General features: G+C 41.6%; 1 protein-coding gene across 8 annotated transcripts in view; it reads left to right on the plus strand.

Annotated features, from left to right (window-relative positions):
- utrn (utrophin) overlaps positions 1–23163 on the plus strand; it is a 664110-nt gene that overhangs the window by 209888 nt on the left and 431059 nt on the right. For 7 of the 8 annotated variants that reach the window (XM_041182782.1, XM_041182783.1, XM_041182789.1 and 4 more), the window contains 7 exons: positions 608–769; positions 7972–8100; positions 9999–10172; positions 13212–13367; positions 17374–17544; positions 18878–19057; positions 22927–23055. In XM_041182782.1, the coding sequence (XP_041038716.1) occupies positions 608–769; positions 7972–8100; positions 9999–10172; positions 13212–13367; positions 17374–17544; positions 18878–19057; positions 22927–23055 (1101 nt within the window). The remainder of the gene's footprint in view (positions 1–607; positions 770–7971; positions 8101–9998; positions 10173–13211; positions 13368–17373; positions 17545–18877; positions 19058–22926; positions 23056–23163) is intronic. The other variant, XM_041182786.1, reaches the window with a different exon arrangement.

Below are 23163 nucleotides of genomic sequence, written 5' to 3' on the forward strand. Positions count from 1 at the left end.
TATCTTATTAAGTCACCTTACGTGCGGTACCTTATCAAATGCCTTATGGAAATCCAAATATATTACATCTACTGGTTCCCCTTTATCTATCCTGCTGTTACAAGCTCACCACCACCTTCTCAAAGGCAATCAGGGATGGGCAAAAAATGCTGGTCCAGCTATCCATGAAAGAATAAAAAAACACCATAGACCAGCCGATCACAATTTTAGCCTATGCTAACCATACTACTCTACAAACACATCTCATCCCCACAATCTTTTCGAAACATGTTACATTTTATCTCTTTGTTTGTATTTTTAAAATTATTTTGGGTGTTTTTAAGAAGATATTTTTAATCCTATGAAGTCAGAACCTGGCCTGTTCACCCTCTTTCTAGCGCAACACTTCTGCCCTATGATTCCTAATCCTGATTTAAGTCAGTTTCATGTGATGTAGTAGCCATCACTCATCAGGTAGACGGGCTTCAGATTGAAAACCTCGCACTCTGTATCTCAGTCCTTTGTGCTGGGATTGTAAGCAATATCCTGGGAGATTTTCCAATTTGTGCATTGAATGTGGCTTCCTTGTAATAGATTGTCACTAGACCTCTTTTGTTTGTTTTTATAGGCTGTGAGCAAGCAGATCTCACTGGAGCAACATATACAAATGTCTCAAGAAAATGAACAGCGAATGCATGATCTCCAGGAGTCACTTGGACTACTAGATAAACAGTTAACCTTGTATCTAACAGACCGCATAGATGCCTTGCAGATGCCGCAGGAAGCTCAGGTTACAGAAATGCAACTTTTAATGTGCATAATTAATGAAATAATTTGCCACCACTCCACCCACCCCATGGCATTTTCTGGATGACCCAACAACAACAATTTACATTAAAGTCACTATATAAATATAGTAGAATATCCCAAGGCTGTTAAGGAGCATTATCCAGCCAATAAAGCCGCACTGTCTAATCCCACATTCCAGATTTTGTTCAGTAGCCTTGTAGGTGATGGCACCTTAAAATGCATATCCAAGGACTTTTTAAATGTTATGAGCGGTTCTGCCCCTATCACCTTTTCAGGCAGAGAGTTCCAGATCCATATCTCTGGATGAAAAAAATTTCTCCTTGAAGCCACTTACCTCTCAAAAAGCAAGGGAGCCGGCACGGAACTTAGAGGAACCCCAATGGAAATAACCTTCCAGTCTCATAAACACCCATCAACCCTTTGCTCCCTGCCTCTAAGCCAGTTTTGGAGCTAACTTGTCACTTACCCTTGGATCCCATGGGCTTTTACTTTTATGACCAGCCTGCTATGTGGAACATTATCAAAAGACTTGCTAAATCCTATATAGACATCAGTAAATGCACTACCCGCATCGACCCTCCTTGTTATCTCCTCAAAAAGTGTAATCATGTCAGCCAGACATGACCTTCCCTTAACAAATCCATGATGACTGTCTTTGATTATCTATGTTTTTCTTCAGTTATCCACTTGCTCTTTATGTATTTGTGTATTTCCTTTACGTATTTCTTTCATTTTATTTTCCAATTATTTTTCATGGTCTCACTTTCTCATCTGAAAGCCCTGTAACCAGAAATGTTGAACTACTATTTCTTCCAGCCATGTCTTAGTAGTAGCTATCATATCAGACTCCTTTGTTCTCAGCTCATCTGCCTTATTCCCTAGACATCTTGTAGTGAAGTTTATAATTATTTAGCACTGCCAAGCTTCCTTGTCTATTTTCTGGCCTTTTTTCTCTGCCTTCCAAACATACATATTAATTTTCTGCCTTCCATTTCCAACTTTTCTTCTCTCACTATTCTCAGGTTCCTTTGCCAAGCCAGTTTAAACCCTTCCAACAGCACTAGCCAAACCGCCTGTGAGGATATTGACCCAACTCTGTTGAAGTGTAACCTGTCCGGCTTGTACAGGGCCCACCTTCCCCAGAAGCACTCTCAACGTCTAAGGATTCCAAAGCACGCCCTCCAGTAGCTATGTATTCATCAAGTCTATCTTCCTATTTCAGCACTCACTCGCATGTGACATTGGGTGTAATATGGACATTACTACCTTGGAGGTTTTGCTTTTCAATCTCCTAGCTCCATAAACTTTGTCCGCAGGACCTCATCCCTTTTTCTGCCGATATCATTGGTGTTGATATGGACCTTGACCTCTGGCTGTTCACCTTCTCCCCTTCAGAATGTCATGTAGCTCTTCAGTGGCACCCTTGACTCTACCACCTTGGAGTCATGTATGCGGTTGTAGAACTGCCTGTCTGTTCCCTTCATCATCAAATCCCCATTAATATTTATTTTCTCCTCTTCTCCACTCCCCTATGCAACTGAGCTACCCCGGTGTCGTGAACTTGGCCCTGCTTGCACTCCCTTGTGTGATCATTACTGTCACCAGTATTCAGAATGGAATTGTGGTTCTGCGTGAGATACACCGAAAGGAACCCTGCCCTGCATGCCTGATCCTCCTTGTCCTTCTGATAGTCACCTGTTTCCTCTCTACCTGCACATTTTTAGGCGGCGGGGAGACCACTTCCAGAAACCTGCTTTCCACAAAGCTCTCAGTCTCCCTGACCAAGCTTTTTACCACTTGTTTTAATATTGTCTTTGACTTCCTGTGTATGTTATTTCTAATCATGCCTCTGCGAAGCATCTTAGTTTTCACATTAATGATGCTTTATAAATGCAAGCAAATGTTGTTTAATGAGGATACTTCCAAAATTGTGCTGCCTGTGTCTTAACTTGCACAATGTTCCATTCCCCTATCACCCGCATGCTCACTGATCTAATTGATTTTCAGTCAAGCCTTATCTTGATTTTAAACTTCACCCTTTCAAATCGTTCCATGGTCTTGCCCCTTCCTATTTCTGTAATCTCCTCCAACCCCACAACCCTTTGAGATATCTATGCTCCCCCAATTCTGGCCTCTTGGGCATTCCCAATTATAATTGGTGGCTCTGCCTACAGTTGCCTAGGCCGCAAACTCTGGAGACCCATCTCTAAATCTCCCTGCCTCTCTACCATACTTTCCTCCTTTTAGACACCCATTACAACATAAGATAAAAGCCAAATACTGTGGATGCTGGAAATCTGAAACAAAAACAGGAAATGCTGGAAAAACTCAGCAGATCTGACAGCATCTGTGGAGAGAGAAACAGAGTTGATGTTTTGACTCTGTATGACTCTTCTTCAGATCCTTCTCCATATACCATAACTCTTTGACTAAGCTTTGGTCATCTGACCTAATATCTCATCATGTGGCTTGGTGCCATGTCTTGTTTTATAATGCTCCTGTGAAGCACCTTGGATGTTTCATTATGTTAAAAGTGCTATATAAATATAAGTTGTTGTTGACTGTTAGACAAGCATCATGACAAACCAAAGATGGTTGAGTGGGGTAGTGAAATAACGTTGGATGTTGTCTGAGCATGTGTTTTGGATGATGTCGCCAAGCAACAACATGTAGTTGGTTCATAGGATTGGGCTACGGATAGATCCTTGTTCACTTCATCTTGGCTGGTTATGCTGTGCTTCAATTATTTTTTGTTCATCAAAAAAAAAGGACATCTGTACTTGGGATGGGACTTTTCCTTGCTCAGTTTTTGCAGGGTAAAAATTTTCTTAGCAAGCTGCCTATCTGGCGCAAGTAGAAACTCATCACCACGTTTGTCACATTTGGAATGGTTGCTTGTCAACTGTAGCATTCTTCAAATACAGCTGAGGAATAGATTAGCACTCTCCATCTATTGGGAAAGTATATAAATGCATTAGAAACAGTTTAGAGAGGATTCACTTGACTGATACCTGGGAAGGGGAGTTCAAATTTATGAGAAAAGGTTGGACAGGCTGGGCCGGTATCTTTTGGAGATTGGAAAATTGAGAGGTGATCTTACCGAAGCATAGAAGATCCTGAGGGGATTTGACAGGGTGGATGCCGAAAGGATGTTCCCCCTTTTGGGAGAGACTAGAACTAGGGGACATGGTTTAAAAATAGGGGGTCTCTCATTTAAGGTAGAGATGAGAAGAAACGTTTTTTTTGAGGGACATGAACCTTTGGAACTCTCTTCCCCAGAGAGCGATGGAGGCAGGCTCATTGTATATTTTTAAGGCAGAGCTAGGTAGATTCTTGATGGACAAGGGAGTCAAAGGTTATTGGGGGGTGGGCGGACTGTGGAGTTGAGGCCATAATCAAATCAGCCATGACCTTATTGAATGGTGGCACAGGCTCTAGGAGCCTAATGGCCCACTCCTGCTCCTAATTTATGTTCATATTGTCTTTGATGAGGCTCAGTAATGCAGGTCCACAGCAATTAGTCTTCCTTTTGCTTCAGCCATGAAGTGTGAATTAATAGTTCTTTTGACCCAGCCTTCTGAAGACAGTTTCATCCTTTTGCTACAACACCTCCTCTATTGTATATTTATTTTACAACAGCATCTTCAGCTGTTTTGTCAATGGCTTTCTCCCCACCCCCCCACCTTAAAGTCAGAAGAAATATTGTTTCCTGATATTATAGTGTTCAGCTCCATGAACAATTCCTCGAATAATGAAGCGTTCCATGCTCACGTGCAATAAGGCTTGGACAATAATCAGCTTTTGCTGGTGAGTAGCAAGTAACGTTTGTGCCAAAAAATGCCAGGAAATAATCATCTCGAACAAGTGTGCCTAACACCTCCCCATAATATTCAGTAGTGTTACCATTGTCCAACTTCTCACTATCAACATCCTTGATCAGAAACTCAATTGGTCACAAAAAAGTGATCAGCACTTATAGAAGAATTCTTCTGTTTGTCTGAAGGAAGTTCAGGTTATTGACCATCTTAGTGTCCAGGTGAACGTTTGTACCACCCAAGCTTATGATTTGTGATTTTAACTGCAATATTCCAGATCTCAAGTTGTGGTTCTAGCCACCAATATTGAACAAGGGAATTCAACAGGGTGACTGGAACACCCACCATCAGGTTCCTCAGCTTTGATCCAGTTATAGAAATTACAGAAACTCTACAGTGCAGAAGGAGGCCATTAAGTCCATTGAGTTTGCACTGGCTCTCTAAAAGAGCATTCTACCTCGTCCCACTCCCCTGCCTTATCCTGTAACCTCACACGTTCTCTCTTTTCAGGTAGCAATCCAATTCCCTTTGAATACCTCAATTGAACCTGCTTCCACCACCCTGTCAGGGAGTTCATTCCAGACTCTAACTGCCCTCTGGGTGAAAAAAAAAATGCTCATCTCACTTTTACTCCTTTTGCCAATTATTTTGAATCTGTGCCCTCTAGTCTTTGATGCTCTCTTGAGTGGGAACAGTTTCTCATTATTTACCTTGCCCATACTCCCCAGGATCTTGAATATCTCTAACAAGTCTCCTCTCAGCCTTCTTTTCTCGAAGGAAAACAGTCCCAACCTCTCCAGTCCATCCTCATAGTTACAGTTCTTTATCCCTGGAATAATCTGTGTGAATCTCCTCTGTACTCTCTCCAATGCCTTCACATCCTTCCTCAAGTGTGGCGCCCAGAACTGGACGCAGCTGAGGCGTAACTTGTGCCTCATGCAAGTTCTACATGACCCTCTTGTACTCAATGCCCCTATTAATAAAGCCTAAGATACTCTATGCTTTATTAACTGTTCTCTCAACATGCCCTGCCATCTTCAATGACTTATATACGTATACACTGAGGTCCGTCTGTTCTTGCACCTCCTTTAAAGCCTCTCCCTTTATTTTATACTGCCCATATTCTTCCTGCCAAAATGAATCACCTCACCTTTCTCTACATTGAACTTCATCTACCACTTCTCTACCCAATCCACCAACATGTCTCTGTCCTTTTGAAGTTCAAGACTATCCTCATCACAGTTGACAATGTTTCCAATCTTCGTACCATCTGCAAATTTTGAAATCATGCCCTGCACACAACAGTCTAGGTCATTACTGTATATCAGGAAGAGCAAGGGTCCCAACATTGACCCTGGGGCACCCCATGATAAACCTCCCTCCAATCTGAAAAGTAACCATTTATCACTACTCTCTGTTTTCTGTCACTCAGCCAATTTCTTATCTAAGTGCTTAATTTCCCTTTTATTCCATGACCTAGAATTTTGCTCACAAGTTTGTTGTGTGGCACTGTATCAAATGCCTTTTCAAAATCCATATACACCTCATCAACAGTGTTCCCTTATCAACCTTCTCTGTTACCGCCTCAAAAAACTCCAAGTTAGTTAAATGTGATTTTCCTTTAGTGAATCCATGCTGGCTTTCCTTAATTATCCTGCACTTGTCTAAGTGATTATTGATTTTATCCCAAACAATAGTTTGCAGAAGTTTCCCTGCCACTGTAGTCAAACTGACTGGCCTGTAGTTGCCAGCTTTATCCTTGCACACCTTTTTGAACAAGGGTGCAACATTCATAATTCTCTTGTCCTCTGGCACCTCCCCTGTTTCTAAGGAAGACTGGAAGATTATCACTAATGCATCTGCAATTTCCATTCTCTCTTCCCTCAGTATCCTTGGATGCATCTCATCCGGTCCTGGTACCTTATCAATTTTAAGTAAAGATAGCCTTTCTAATATCTCCTCTCAATTGTAAATTCTTCTAGTGTACCAGTTACCTCCTCTCTCACCTCGGCCTGGGTAGCATCATCTTCCTTTGTAAAGAAAAATGTAAAGTACTTGTTTATTATCCCTGCAATTTCTCCTGCCTCCATGTGCAAGCACCCTTTTTTATCCCTAATCAGCCCTACTGTTTCATTTAGCACCCTTTGGTTATTTATATGCTTACACAAGACCCTGGGATTCCCTTTAATGTTAGCTGCCAGCCTCTTTTCATGCTCTCTCCTTGCTTTTCTTATTAGTTTTTTCACTTGCCCGCTGGCCCTTCTATATTCGGCCTGACTCTCCATTGTATTTTCTACCTGACATCTGTCGTATGCGCACTTCTTCCTTTTCACCTTCGCTTCTACCTCTCTGGTCATCCAGGGCACTCTGGATTTATTTGTCCAACTTTTCCCTTCAAGGAAATATACCTTAACATTGTCTGCAATAATTTTTCTTTGAAGGTGGCCCGTTGCTCAACCACCATCGTTTGAGCCAACATTTGATCCCAATTCACTCGACTCAGATGCATTCTCATCCCATCCAAGTTGGCTTTCCCCCAATTAATTCTCCCTGCTCTGGATTGTGCCTTGCCCTTTTCCACATCCAATCTAAGCCTTATGATGCAATGGCCACTGTCCCCTAAATGCTCTCCCACTGATATTTGATTCATTTGGGCCAACTCATTCCCCAGAACCAGGCCTAACAGTGCCTGACCTCTTGTCAGACCAGAAATGTACTTCTGCAGAAAATTATCTTGAACACATTCCAGGAACTCTTTCCCCTCTTGCCCCTTTGCACTATTCCTATCCTATTCTATATTTGGATAATTGAAGTCCCCCATTATAATTACTGTATTATCCTTGCACCTCTCTGTAATTTCTTTGCAAATTTGTTTCTTTACATCCCTTCCATTAGTTTGTAGTCTATATACTACATGTCATTGCATCTTTTTCATTCCTTACCTCTAGCCAGAGCGATTCTGTCTTTGGCCCCTCTGGAACATCCTCTCTCTCCAGTACTGTAATGCCATCTTTAATCAATACTGCCACTCCCATGTTACACCCATGTTACCATTCTTTGCTAGGTTCCAGAAAAAAAAACATCAAATCGATGACAAATGTTTTTATTGTAAATGACAATACAGAACAATCTAAAACAATTTTAATCATTGTGCTTTATTGTTAAATCTGCATCCTGGATCTCAATTTGAATGCAAACCTAAAATTGACAAGAAAGCATATGGTTGCCAGCTCTAACCCTGGCAGTAAGCTTGTGTCATAACTTGAAAGTATGCTATTGATGCTTGTGATTTAAAGAGTGAAATATTGCTCTGATGGCTTTCTGTAAGGTGGCTCACAATGTGACTTCCTTTGTATATTATTAATAGAAAATTAAAACAGATATTGCAGCCCATGAAACCAGCTTGGAGGAGATGAAGATGAAAAATGTGGGGGCCCTACCTTTATTAGATAACAAGCCCTATTCTCGCGGTGGCACTCAATTGGATTTGCTTCAGGTATGAGTGGATTTGACTGAAGATTGAGTGACATTGAATGCTGTGTTTTGGAATGTTTGAAAAAATTTTGCATTTGTGCAGCCCTTGAGCAACATTTTACATTTAAAATTCTCAAATGTAGATTGAATCAAATTTGCAGTTCAGAAGCTGTTCTAGGAATTCCAAGGTTCATGTAATTCACAATAAAACAGTTTTGTCTGTTGATTGACCGGAGGGTTATTTTGGCGGGTGGAACCTGGCACATGAAATATGTGGCGTGCGAAGAATTGAAGTATGTGACACACGTGTGGCTGCCAACGGTTGGTGATGGTGGTGGTGGCAGAGTGAGTTGTCGGGGGGTGGAGGGGGGTGGCATTGGTGAAGAAAAAGAAATACAGAAGGTAAGGGTAGCCCAACAACAAGGTTGCCCTGCCCAGACAGACTGGGGTTTGGGGAATGGCGTCGGTGGGTGGGGCAGAGGAAATAGCATGGGATGGAGGAGGTGCGCACAAGGCATAGGAGGGAGAGAGGTGCGAGGCACATTGGGGGTTGGGGAGAGGCAGCATGCTGTGGGAGTTGAGGGGCAAGGAAGGGGGTACGGCATGGGAGCTGGGGATAATGCATAGGCCGATGGAGGTGGGATGGAATGGTCGAGGGGATGGCATGGGAAGAATGGAATAGCATGGGACGGAGGGGATAGGAAGGATGGGATGACGTGAGAAGTGTATGGCAGGGGCTGGCATGGAAAGGATGGAGTAGCATGGGATGAGTGGGAGGGAGGGGAATGGCATCAACAGAGTGCTATGGGAAGTATGGAATGGCTTGGGATGGGGTTGGCATGGGAGGAGCGAATGGCATAGGAGGAACGGATGGGTGATGAAATTGGTAAGTATGCTAATTTGACTGCAAATGTTTTGTAGATTACTGCTTGTATATATAAGTTTGTTATATAAGGACTCTGCTGTTTTGGATTAATTTGGGCCAGTGTGACGACCATTGCTCATTTTCTCACATATCCTAACAGTAGAGAAAATCAGTTGGAGCTTGCTTAAACTGTGGCAGTTTACTTTCCTGGTGCAATCTCTGTGGTAACACCTCTACCAATCAGAGTCCACTTGCCCACCAATCAGCACCCTCTTTCCATGCAGTATGAGTTGTTGTTCCCTTTGAGATCTGGTATTGCGATTCTATCCTGATGAGTGCAAGACAAAAAACCTTGACAGCATGTCTCTTTTGTTTAACAATACTTAAGATCTGTACTACTAAGCAACTATTTAATTTAATTCTTAATTTTGTCTCCCTTCGGCCTTGCTCAATTTTATCAATCTTCTACATATTGAGTCACCAGGGCAATGCTGTCTCTATCCTAGAATTTCAATTGATTCAAATTGAAGATCAGGATTCTAATTGTGAAACATTTGTGGTTTGGCTCTAAGTTGAAATAAGTATCTATGTTTTATGGTGCTGGTTTGTATAGATGTTGACATTTTCAGCTACTAATATTTCTATAATCTGTTTCTTACTTGTGTGCATTTCTGTCTCCCTATATCTTTTTCTATAGGGCTTTGCTGCACTGAGGACTCTAACTGGTAGTTTGGGTTTTCATTTTATTCTTGTTTGTCTTTGCCTTTATATGTGTGTGTGCTTTTGTGTACATTGCACATTCTCAATATTATAATTATCTTCTAAATCTGGGTTTATAAAGCTTTTGGTTGTTATGGGCTGCATAAGTATGTGCCATAAAGCTTCATATATAGTTTAAATCCACCACCCTGTTAATTTGCATACACCTCAATTTGCTGATTTCTTCTCTGTGCTTTTTTTAGATTGCTGTATATACTTTCATGTAAACTAGCAAAGTGTAAGATATTATTCAGCACATGAGCCTTTACTATTTTGACATTTTGTATCATTGACAGAGGAAACTTCGAGAAGTGTCAACAAAGTTCCAGCTTTTCCAGAAACCAGCAAACTTTGAGCAGCGTATGCTAGACTGTAAACGTGTGTTGGATAGTGTCAAAGCAGAACTGTACGTGTTGGACATGAGGAGTGTAGAGCCTGAAGAAATACAGCCCCAACTGGATAATTGTATGGTAAGGGTCAGGAAATATTATGGAGCAGAAATAGGCCATTTAGCCCATCAAGTCTGTTACTGTACAAAATGGGAAAATATCATCAGGCCTGTTGAGGTACAGTGCAACTATGTATACCGCTTATCCACCCCTTAACCATGGGATCTGGCTAGAAAAAAGGCACAATAATAGGTGAGAGGCTTCAAATGGTGGGAGATGGTTGAGGGGCAACAAAAATTTGCATTTATATAGCTTTCATCTTAGTAAAATGTCCCAAGGTATTTCTTGGGAGCACAATGAGACAAACAAATGAAGAGGACATCATAAACAGAAACAGAAATACCTGGAAAAACTCAGCAGGTCTGGCAGCATCGGCGGAGAAGAGCACAGTTGACGTTTCGAGTCCTTATGACCCATCAACAGAACATGATTGCTGACAAAGAACTTCATTAAATAGTTAAGTTTTAAGGAGTATCCTAAAGAGAAGTGGAAAGGTTTGGAGAGGAGAACAACTGAAACTTTGATGTAATTGTTTCAATCCACTCTTGAGAGTCAGCTGTTCTACACAAACTGAGTCTTTCATGACTACTTCATGCTCTCCATCCAAAAATGAACTTTTGAATTACACTTGCTTTGTAGAAACAGGAGCAGAAAATTTAGGGCACTGAAGGAGACCATTTGGTCCACCCTGTTAATGCTGGCTGAGGAAGAGCTATCCAACATAAAGTCACTTTTCAGCTCCTGGCCTATAGCCCCGTAGGTTAGAACATTTCAAGTGCATATTGAAGCATTTTAAAAAAAATGATTTCAAGGTTTCTGTCTGTACCACCTTTTCAGGCAGTAGTTCCGGACCCTCACCGCCCCAAACGTGCAAAATGTTCCCTTCAATTCACCTCTAAGTCTTATACCAGTTACTGATTATTTACCTCTCTGCTACTGGAACCAGGCCCTTCTTATCCGCTTTATCTAGGCCTTTCAATTTTATAGACAACAATTAAAACTCCTGTTAGACTCCTCTGTTCCAAAGAAAACAACCCCAGGCTATCCAGTCTTATAGCTAAAGTTTTCCTTTCCTGGCAACACCTTCATAAATCACCTTTGTACCCTCTCTTGTGCGATCACATCCTTTCTGTGTGAAGACCAGAACTGTATGGTTGACTCTAGCTGCAGCCTAATTAGCATTTTATACAGTTTCAGCGTAACTCCCCTGCTCTTATACTCAATACCTTGACTAATAAAGGAGTTGTAGACAAAATGCACAGCTCAGTGGCACATGGCAAGATCCAGCAAGTTCCAAATGCCCAGTTATTCTGTTTTTGTTGACTTTGATTGAGATTAGAGACCAAGACACCAGGAGAGCTCCCTGCTCCTCTTAGATAAGTGCTAAGGGATCTTTTACGTCCACCTGAATAGATAATTGGGACCTTTGGTGCAACATTTCATTCCTAAGGTGACACCTTTGTTTTTTGCAGTACTCCCTTTATTTGACTACAGCAGCAACCTGGATTAAATGCTGAAGTCCTGGGTTGGGGCTTAAATCCACAACTTCTGGCTTGGCGATTGAAGTGCTGCCAATTTAGCCAAACTGGCAGTATTCTTAAAACTATCTTCACAGCAAATGATAGGGTTAATCTCATAACTTGCACACCTCTTATGTTGTCTCTTGTTAATTTGCTTAGCTGTTCATTTTGTAACTTTATACAGTTAAGTCAATTTTGTCTGCAGGTGTTCTAAATGATGAGAGATAAAAAAAGTAACTCAGTATATCTGGATTTACAGTGTAAATGTAAATTTGAGCACTTATTGCCACTAACCATATGCTTCTGTATGCTTCATGCCTTTGGATGCTGATTGAGTATTGTGTTAAATTACCAAATGCGTCATTGGGTATCTATTTCTCAAATGGATAAAAGGAGCAAGTAATAAGCCACAATCTACCTTTGGAGCTCTTTCCTCATTTCCTTGGCATTGTTCGTGTTTTATATCCCTTTTCACTACATTGACTTACATTAAATTCTGCACATTGCAAACATATCCAGGGTCAAATTATATTTCCTGAACCAAATCAACAAATAATAATGGCCTTCTTTACCAGGATTAGCCGTGATCATACTGAATGGCGGAACAGGCTTGAAAAGCCGAATGACCCACTCCTCCTATTTTCTATGTTTCTATGATTTTTAGAAATGAGGGAGTGGCCCCTGGATTTGACACTTGGGATACAATTCTGAGTTTTATTTTCCACCAGATGTGATTGTATATGTGTCATATTGGACATGCATATATACATCATCAAGAGTTCATATATGTATTATAACATACATGCAGGTATGCCATTGGATGTTCATATGTCATATTGGACATGCTTGTCATATCAGACGTGAATGTACATTATATTGAATATTTGTGTTGGACATGCATGTATACCTAACCTATCAATCATGCATAAGTGTGTCATGATAGACATGTATATGTCATATTGGGCATGTATCATTTTCACATTCACGTGTCATGTGGGCTGCTCTTTTACATGTCACATTGGACATGCATGCATCATTGCATATGCATTGTATGTAATATCAAATGTTCATATGTTGTATTGGACATGCATACTCCTATCAAATATTCATGTAGTTGTCAGGTCTGACATGCATGTAGAATGTGGATGACTATGCTATTGACTACTCTTTTCTGAACATTTTAATTGCAATTTGTCCCACTGTTCATAATCATCTTGGATATGTTTTGTAAAATATGTAATTTTATTAAAATGTAGTAAAAGACTGCTTGATTTACATAAGCAATTGTTAAAGTATGGGAATTTCATTTTTCTATATAAATGGTATTTCGCAACCACAAAATTAAGGATTAACCTTCTTATACTAAGTTTTAATTGGAACTTTTCTTCCACCTCCCCTCTTCCTCGCTCAAACGTATGATCAACAAAAAGGCTGTATTATGAGCACAGATAAAAGTGCACATTCCATGTATAATTCACAGTTATGTTGGTGGTAAGTTGTGTTGCCATGTTGGCTAACCAAAGATTTTTCTTTTATTTAGAAACTATATAAAACTCTGAGTGAGGTGAAGCTTGAGGTGGAGACAGTAATAAAGACTGGGCGACAAATTGTCCAAAAACAGCAGACAGACCACCCCAAATTGATGGATGAGCAATTGACAGCCCTGAAACTCCTATACAATGATATGGGTGCTCAGGTAAGCAGAGCAAAAGGTGCAAGCAGATTTTGGGGTGATTTAGTAATGACTAGTTAAAATGATTTAAGAAAGTGCTCCCTAATTTAAAAGTGGAAATATTTAATTTGACAGTATTAAAACCTTTACTTGAGTACAGTCAAGACGTTTAAGTAATTCAAATTTACATTTTTCAGTCATCGGAATAGGAGGGGATGTTGGATGTCAACATACAAATAAAGATTTTAGTTCATGCACATACAAGTGTAGAACTTGATGGCATTAAATGAGATCTTATTTTGACTTGCTAGCTTAGTTGCCTTTGGCAAGTGCTCTGGGATTCTTAAAAATAACATCTCATTCCCACAGTGAACATGAGTTTGCAGTAATAAACTTTTATCTTTTGTGCATTAACTAAAATCTTTACTTTGTATATTGTCTGTGATTTTTTCATAGTAGAAAGCTCTGAGAGTGAACCTTGGCTGAAGGCTGGATGTTAGTACGCTGTGATGATGAATAGTCTGTCTGCATTAACTGTCTTACTGACAAATGAAGAACAGACACGTGTGGAAGGTCCTGGGGAAGTTTGATGCCTGCTAGTCATTTAACTGAATAGTACCATTCAGGCAGGGAGGGAGGAAACAGTAAGAGAATAGAACCTGTTTCCCCTTATGAAGACTGAGTTAATCAGAGTTTTGTTATGAAATCCATTCTTTCTGTGTCGCTGTGCACAATGTAAGCTTGCAGTCTGTGGAGCTTGTAACATTTAAAGCACAAGATGTTTCAATGCTTGTCATATTTGTTCCTGCCTAGTGACAAAGGCAAGACCCTCTTGGAGTGTTTTGATAGGTCACCAAATCAGTTTGAGTCAGTGAACAGCAGTTCTGAGGTAGTCAGTTTGAGTCAGTCAGTCAGTTTTAATCCAAAGAGCGTGTCCCAGGTAGGGGACAAGGAGGGGGACAGGCAGAGGTCCCAAGAGGTGTCCTGGAGAGGGAGAGGTCCCAAAAGGAAGTCCCAGGTAAAGGACAACGACAGGGCACACAAACAGGTTCCAGTTAGGTCAAGGAGCAGAGAAACAGGCTCCTAGTTAGAGAAAGGGTTATGGGGAGCAGACTTTAAATAAAAAGGGCTCAGGAGAAGCCCTGGTAATTAAAGAAGGGTGCGATGGCAAATGTACTCCTTTGGGGCCAAAGATGTGATGATGTACCTTAAATTTGGTGCTTGGGTTTATACTGGGGAATCCAGGGGAATGGAATCTTGGAAGGCAAGATTGAAACCCTGCGAGGTGGGTGGTTGTTGATATCATCTTGGCCTGGTAATTGAAGAGGCGTAAGAGAGACCCTATAGTTCTGGGAAGGCAGCTGAAGGTTGGTGACTCCATGCTGTCGGCAACTGGGGCAAAGGCACCCCTTTGGAGCAGTAGTGTTCTGCTTGGCATGATTGAAGAGGTGAAATTGCGCTTGTAAGTTGATGTTTGAATGTACTTGGGAATGCAGGACAATGGGATCTCAGAAGGTGAGATTGGAATCCTGCAAGGTGGGTTGTCGTTGAAGTCGTCTGAGTTGGAGTGACTTTTGGAGAAAATTCCAATGTGTAATCTTCGATGGTGAAGATTGGAAACCCTTGTGAAAGAGACAAAGTTTCGATGAGATTGGTTGACTCACAGTGTGACAAATGTCTCGGTGGGTTGTTGAGAAATCCATGGAATCCATTTTGGTCGCATCTGTCATTTATTGTGCAGTGTAGTGTGTTCAACAATTGGCTTGTACCAAGTACCTCATAAATATCTTGAATGTTAGAGTATAGGATAGATATTGTAAATTGTTTTATCTTTTTAACCTTGTAAAGTTTATTTTTGTTCGTTCAAAACCTGTGGAATCCAATGGCTTTCTTCACTTCTTAAGTGTCTTGGATCTCAAGCTTTGTCTACTTTAAAAAAAATGCTATTGGCCCCTAAACGGATCTCACCAACAACTTGGGGTCTGGCCATAACAGTCTTTAGCACATACACATTTTAATAAAGCTGCCTGGGCCATTTGGACTTCAAATAAATGGATTTTATTTCATACTGCCAGAAGCCTTTGCTTTGGATGCGATGGGAAAAAAGCGACAGGAAAGAAAATATGTGTACATTTGACTTGTGGCTTGTGGAGTGAAAAGTTGTTTCGGGAAATAAATTCTAGTTGAATTAAAATTATTTAAAGCTGCATTGCTGCATAATTATTTTGTGTGTTCAGATCTACTTCTCCCTTGGGGTGGTTTTGTGTACACTGAACAAAGGCTGAAAGCTCCAAAATATTTTTGGCTGCACGTCTCATTCTGCATATTCATTCTTTTATTAAATCCCAGGAAGCTGTCAGGTTTGATGGCTGCTCAATGTTAAGTGGTTTCTGACCTAGAACAGCAGTTTGAGGTAGGGTGGGGCTAAGGAGTTATGGGGGTTGGTTATAGTTGTGTCAATATTTCAATTAGAAAAGGGGAACTTTAGCTGAGGTCCTTGCTTCTAATCTCTTGAGTTGTGTGAACACATGTAAGAGCTGGATCAGACTCATCACTGGATGGCCAGTTGATACTGCATAACCTTGAATGTGTGGATTGGCCAATTGGACGAGGTGGCAGTGGGCAGCATGCAGAATTGTCCCGTAGCATGAGTTGCCAATTTTATAAGAGTGCCCAAATTGGAGTTGATGGTAATTGTAGACCTGCTGAGTAAAAGAAAGGTCCTTGGGTGATAAGACCGGATTGGTGAAACCATGATGCTGGCGTGCTGTAGTGCTTCCAGTGTGTTGATAGAGTGAGAGACTGAGACCAGGGAGAGAGTAGGGAAGAGGAGATGTCATAGGAAAGTAGGAATATAGAAACAGGAGGAGGCCATTTAGCCCCTTGGGCCTGTTCCGCTATTTAATGAGATCATGGCTGATCTGTGACCTAACTCTATATATCCACCTTGCCCTATATCTCTTGATATCTTTGGTTAGCAAAAATCTGTCAATCTTTGCTTTAAAATTTAATTTGATCAAGCATCAATTGCTATTTTCAGAAGAGCATTCCAAGCTACTATCATCCTTTGTGTGCAGAATTACTCCTTAATTCACTCCTAGAAGGTCTGGCTCTTATTTTTAGGCTATATACTTCCAAGTCCCAGCAGAAATAGTTTCTCTCTACTTGCCCTAGCTGTTCCCCGTAATATCTTGAAAACTTCAATTAAATCACTCCGAACCTTCTAAATGCCAGGGAACAAAACCCTAGATTGTGTGAACACGCCCGGTAATTTAACTCTTGGAATCCGGGTATCATTCTAGTTAATCCACACTGCACACCCTCCAAGGTCAATATATTATTTTCAAGGCATGGTGCCCAGAACTGCCCTCAGTACTCCAGGTGTGGTCTAACCATGACTTTGGATAGCTACAGCATAACATCTACCCTTTTGTATTACGTTCCTCTTGATATAAAAGCCAGCATTCCATTAGCCTTTCTGATTATTTTCTGCTCCTGATCATGACTTTTTAATGATCTATGTACCTGGACCCTCAGTCTCTTTGGACCTCCACAATTCTGCTTTTTACCATTTAGAAAGTACTCTGTTCTATCCTTTTTAGGTCCAAGGTGCATGACCTCAGATTTGCCTACGTTGAAATCTATTTGCCACTGTTTTGCCTATTCACTTAATTGATCAATATCTCATTGTCATTTTATGCTTTTATCTACACTGAATACAATTTTGTTATAAAATGTGCTGAAAACACAGAGTGCTTGGCTATCTCCCAGTTCTGATGTGAAGCTTCCTGAATAAGATTTTGGAGCCTCACAAGAATGACAAACCCAACTCAGCTTTACTAGAGCTTCTGCTCCAAAGAAGGGTCATACGGACTCAAAAGATTAATTCTGCTTCTCTCTCTCCACAGATGCTGCTAGACCTACAGAGTTTTTCCAACGTTTTGTGTTTTTGTTTCAGCTTTACAAAGGCAGTTTTATTCTGTAACCTGATAGTGGTCCAGCCTTTCACATGCTTTTTCTTGCCTCCCAGGTCACTGAAGGTAAACAAGACTTAGAAAAAGCCTTGCAACTATCTTGCAAGTGGAAGAATGAGACCAAGTCACTTTCAGAGTGGTTGGCAGCTACAGAAGATGAAGTGATCAAAAGATCATCTGCAAGAGGAATACCTGTTAACCTAGATTCAGAAATCAAACGGTCTAGAGTGAGTATTTTTGTTCCTTCTCTCAATTAAAGGCGAGAATCCTTTTGCACTTTTCTCATACTCGCTTGTTGGCAGCTGGACATCATGACGTGGAGTTTCAGGCGACGTAAATTATATTTTGAAGGTTTCTTAGTTGATTTACAGGAGCAAATTCAGAAGCACTTTTTTTCTTTGGAGTTAAAATATAAATCAGCCATGAGCGAACTGAATGCCTAAACAATTAAGGGCTGAATGTCCCCCTCCTATTTCTCATGCTCCTTCTTCTCTTGGCATGTGCTGTTCTTGGGCAAAGGGTAGCTAATCAACCCTATGGCATTATGAACCCAGTTGTTGGGAACAGAGAGAGAATGGGCAGCTTTGAGTGGTGTTACAAAGCGCATCACAGAAATAGGCCATTCGACCCGCATGTCATTGCTGGTTTTAATGCAGCACTCAAGCCTCCTCCCATTCCATAGCGCCGAATGTTTCATTGCAGGGAGTTCTTTATTGAGCACTTTGCCCATGAAGGTTGCACACAGGAATAGGACTAGGCCATTTAGCCCTTTGAGTCATTGGTGAAGATGGTTTGAAGTGGTTGGTATCAAAAAGGCGAAGTAAACAATCATCAAGGTTTGTTTCCTCCCATAATCTTCAATAATAGCCACCTTAAAGCTTTTCTTGAAGATATTTATCCTTGTTTGAAGGCGCATAGCGCCATTTCTCTTCCCGCCTGCAATGTTCTCACTTGGCATGTTTCCTTGAGACCAGTTTACAAGGTAGCAGATGGTCTATGAAAGCAGGGCATCAGTGCACATCGGTAAGAAGCTTAGTGAAGATTGTAAATTAAATATAAAATAATGTAGGTGGTGTGGCTAAACAAATAGCTACATAGGCATGACCTTGGTTATCAGATGGTGCCTTGTTATGTTCAATTTAAATCTTTATCACAGGATTATACCAGAAGTACCTATTTTATTTGTTCCTGAGATGCCAGTGTCCCTAGCAAGGCCAGCATATGTTGCTCATCCAAAATTGGGCTTGAGAAGGTGGTGATGAGTTGTTGCTTTGAACCTGGCTGCCCACAGTGCTGTTGGGGAGTTCCAGTTTTTGACCCGACGACAATGCAATATAGTCTGAATCAGGATGGTGTGTGACTTGAAGGGGAACTTGGTCTGCCGAAGCCTCTGCTGCCTTTGTCCTTCGAGGTGGTGGAGGTCACGGTTTGGAAGGTCGTATGTCAGATTTTGATGGGTTATTTGCCTTATTCCAATCCTAGCCTTCCCCTTTAAAGGGGGAAGCTTAGTTTTTTATGCAATCATTATGATTTTATTAAAATAAATATTCTTTTTTATAGCTAATTCTGAAACAATTGGAGGTGAGAAAAGCTGAACTGGGTAGTATCACTGAGAGTAGTGCTGCACTGCAGGGTCTGATAGAAGGCAGCGAACGTGTTTTGGAGGATAACCTGTGCACGCTGAACACCGTTTGGAACAGGGTCTGCACTCTGTCACAGGGGTGGTGTGACAGACTGTTGGTAAGTAATGTCACAGCAAGTGGTAAACAGGTAACTTTGCCACAGTGATGGTTTGGAAGACTGCTGATAAATAATGTCATAGCAAGTGGTCGACAGCATACATCAATGAAGTTTGACAAAATTGCTCGCATCAGTTCAATCTTATTGGAAAGCAGCAAAGAGCTCATGTTTGATTGATTGTCCGCATTGTGCATTGCAGTAATACTGGAATGTTTGGACAGTAATTTGCAGTAAGGTAGGTATGATTACTGGAGACTTTAGGTCCAGTTGTAGGAATACAACTTGTAGGGTCTCCATTAAGATTGTCAATCAGATAAGTGGGTGATTCAAGTTGACTAATGCCTATTACTATTGCAAACATATTACTTCATAATTGCTTGTCTATGCCTGGGCATTTTGAAAATGAAAATGGAATGCAATTCCTGCAACAGTGTAGTACCCACACAAAGTGGAGCTGTTGATCTGTTGACTGTTCATGTGAACTGCTTTAATATCAGTACCTCAAAGTGGCAAACCCAAGCATGTGTCAGTTCAAAATGTTTAATTTCATGATGCATGTGTTTTGGGAATTAAATTTTTAAATGCAAGGTAATTGAAATTCGAATTCAAAAATTGTCAGATCACCAACATCAAAGGTATTTCCATGTGTACCCACAAGGTCAGAGTTAGAAGGGTGGGAGCCGTAAACCAGCAGATGGGCCTGTTTGGCTGAGGACCGGAAGTCAGTAAGTCTGAGGAGAATTGCCCTGTCTTTATTAGAGATGTGCGTCATTCATGTAATTCCCCAGATCAAAGAAAGGTTGAATAGCAACTGGTAAACCAGGGAAAGTCTTAAAGCATCCACTTACTTTTCAAAGGACAAGTTTGGGAAGGTAAAGTTAATTTGTTTGGATTCCTATCTGGGATGTCCTAGGGATGCCACGTTGCCATGGGGATAGGTTGCTGAGGAGGTACCTTTTGTGTTGGGTTTACCTGTTTTCTTTACAGATACAGACAGAGACATAGAAAGCTGCTAGCAGTGGGTGCTTGGAAGCAACTAAGACCAGTAGGAAAAGGTTGTTAGAAACAAGGATGTTTTCTGATTTTGGCGTTACTAAGCAAGAAGGCAGTGAAGCTAATTCTTGAGCTGAGGTGTCCACAGTTGTGAGGTGCTTAAAGAAAATTGGGGGCCTCCTGGCTGAATGCTAGTAGAAGGACCCCAAGAAATCTCCATACCCATGAGAATAGCAGAGACACTGAGGAGAATCAAAGTGAATTCCAAAGAGCTATGGAAACCTTGTTTTAGTCTCAGGAGAAGTGCAGGAACCCTCAAGAGGCTGGAAAGTATAGGGGAACTTGGGTGGAAATAACAGTAGAACAAGGAGTGGGCTGTTTAAATTTTCGGGTTTAAGTAATAAGGGTTAACAAAATATAGTGTTAAGTTAGTAGGAATAGCTTTGTTTAATTCTTGCAAAGTAAAAGTTTTTGTTTAAAATGTGAAATTTTGGTGTAGTACGTAGTGTAGTTCTTTCAGGTAACAACGAGGTTTAGAACTTCTTTTGAAAAGTTAATGGTCTCCCCTGAGGTCGTCACATAAAGTTATCATCAATGATTTTGGAACTTCTGAAGCCTAAGAGAACTGAACTATCAACAACCAGCTGTGAGGAAAGCACCGCTACTGACCAAGCTGGCTGAGTCCTAAATGACATAGCTGCTAGACCGGGTCTGAGGCAGGTGGTGAGGGAACCAACAAGAGAGAAAAACATACTTGACCTCATCCTCACCAACCTGCCTGCCGCAGATGCATCTGTCCATGACCGTGTCGGTGGGAGTGACCACCGCACAGTCATTGTGGAGACAAAGTCCCGCCTTCACATTGCGGATACCCTCCATCATGTTGTGTGGCAGTACCGCTGTGCTAATTGGGATAGATTTTGAACAATCTGGCAACTGAAGATTGGGCATCATGAGATGCTGTGGGCCATCAGCAGCAGCAGAATTGGACTCAAACACAATCTGTAATCTCATGGCCTGGCATATCCCCCATTCTATCATTACCATTACCAGGGAATCAACCCTGGTTCAATGAAGAGTTCAGGAGGGCATGCCAGGAGCAGCACCAGGCATATCTAAAAATGAGGTGTCAATGTGGTGAAGCTATAAAACAGGGCTACTTGCATGCCGAACAGCATAAGCAGCAAGTGATAGACAGAGCTAAGCAATCCCACAACCAACAGATCAGATCTAAGCTTGGTAGTCCTGCCACATCCAGTCGTGAATGGTGGTGAACAATTAAAAAACTCACTGGAGGAGATGGCTCCACAAATATCTCCATCCTCAATGATGAAGGAGCCCGGCACAGCAATGCAAAAGATAAGGCTGAAGCATTTGCAACAATCTTCAGCCAGAAGTGCCAAGTGAATGACCCATCTTGGCCTCCTCTGGAGGTCCCCAGCATCACAGATGCCAGTCTTCAGCCAATTTGATTCACTCCATGTGATATCAAGAAACGGCTGAAGGCACTGGATACGACAAAGGCTATAGGCCCTGACAACATTTCGGCAATAGTACTGAAGACTTGTGCTCCAGAACTTGCTGCGCCCTTGGCCAATCTGTTCCAGTACAGCTACGACACTGGCATCTACCCGGCTATGTGGAAAATTGCCCAGGTATGTCCTGTAAACAAAAAGCAGGACAAATCCAACCTGGCCAATTACCACCCCATCAGTCTACTCTCCATCATCAGTAAAGTAATGGAAGGGGTCATCAACAGCACGATCAAGTGGCACTTGCTTAGCAATAACTTGCTCACTGTCGCCCAGTTTGGACTCTGCCAGGGCTACTCAGCTCCTGGCCTCGTTACAGTTTAGGTTCAAACATGGATAAAAGAGCTGAACTTCCGAGGTGAGGTGAGAGTGACTACCCTTCAAGGCAGTGTTTTACTGAGTGTAGTATCAAGGAGCCCTAATAAAACTGGAGTCAATGGGAATCAGGGGAAAACTCTCCGTTGGTTGGAGTCATACCTAGCACAAAGGAAGATGGTTGTGGTTGTCAGTCGTCTCAGCTCCAGGACATCACTGCAGGAGTTCGTCAGAGTAATGTCCTTGGCCCAACCATCTTTAACTGCTTCACCAATGACCTTCCATCATAAGGTCAGAAGTGGGGATGTTCGCTGATGATTGCACAATATTCAGCACTATTTGTGACTCCTCAGATACTGAAGCAGTCCATGTCCAAATGCAGCAAGATTTGGACAATATCCAGGCTTGGGCTGACTAGTGGCAAGTAACATTCACACCACACAAGTGTCAGGCAATGACCATCTCCAGCCAGAGAGAATCCAACCATTGCCACTTGATGTTCAATGGCATTACCATCATTGAATCCCCCACTACCAAAATCCTGGGCAGTTACCATTGACCAGAAACTGAACTGGGCTAGCCATATAAATACTGTGGCTACAAGAACAGGTCAGAGGCTAGGAATCGTGCAACGAGTAACGCACCTGCTGACTCCCCAAAGCCTGTCCACCACCGACAAGGCACAAGTCAGGAATGTGATAGAATACTCCCCACTTGCCTGGATGAGTGCAGCTCCTACAACATTGAAGAAGGTGGATTTGTCCAGGACAAAGCAGTCTGCTTGATTGGCACCACATCCACAAATATTCACTTCTTCCACTACCGACGAGCAGTAACAGCAGTGTGTACCATCTACAAGATGCACTGCAGGAATTCACCAAGGCTCCTTAGACAGCACCTTCCAAACCCACACCCACTGCTACCTAGAAGGACAGGGGCAGCAGATAGATGGGAACACCATCACCTATAAGTTCCCCTCCAAGTCACTCACCATTCTGACTTGGAAATATTTTCTTTCTTTCTTTATAGGATTATCAGAACCAGATGGAAGGCTTTGATCAAAATGTTGCACACATAAGCACCTGGCTGTATCAGACTGAAATTCTGCTGGATGAGATTGATAAGAAGTCAGACGGTGAAAGAGAAGAAATACTTAAGGTAAAAAATTACGAATGTGGGAGATTTTTCAGTGGGGGACAATTTGCGCCTTAAAGGATTTCTCCAAGATATATTCTCACAGGCAAATGTTATTCAAAGTCTTATTTC

The sequence above is a fragment of the Carcharodon carcharias genome, chromosome 2, assembly GCF_017639515.1.
Source record: "Carcharodon carcharias isolate sCarCar2 chromosome 2, sCarCar2.pri, whole genome shotgun sequence".
NCBI lineage: Eukaryota > Metazoa > Chordata > Chondrichthyes > Lamniformes > Lamnidae > Carcharodon > Carcharodon carcharias.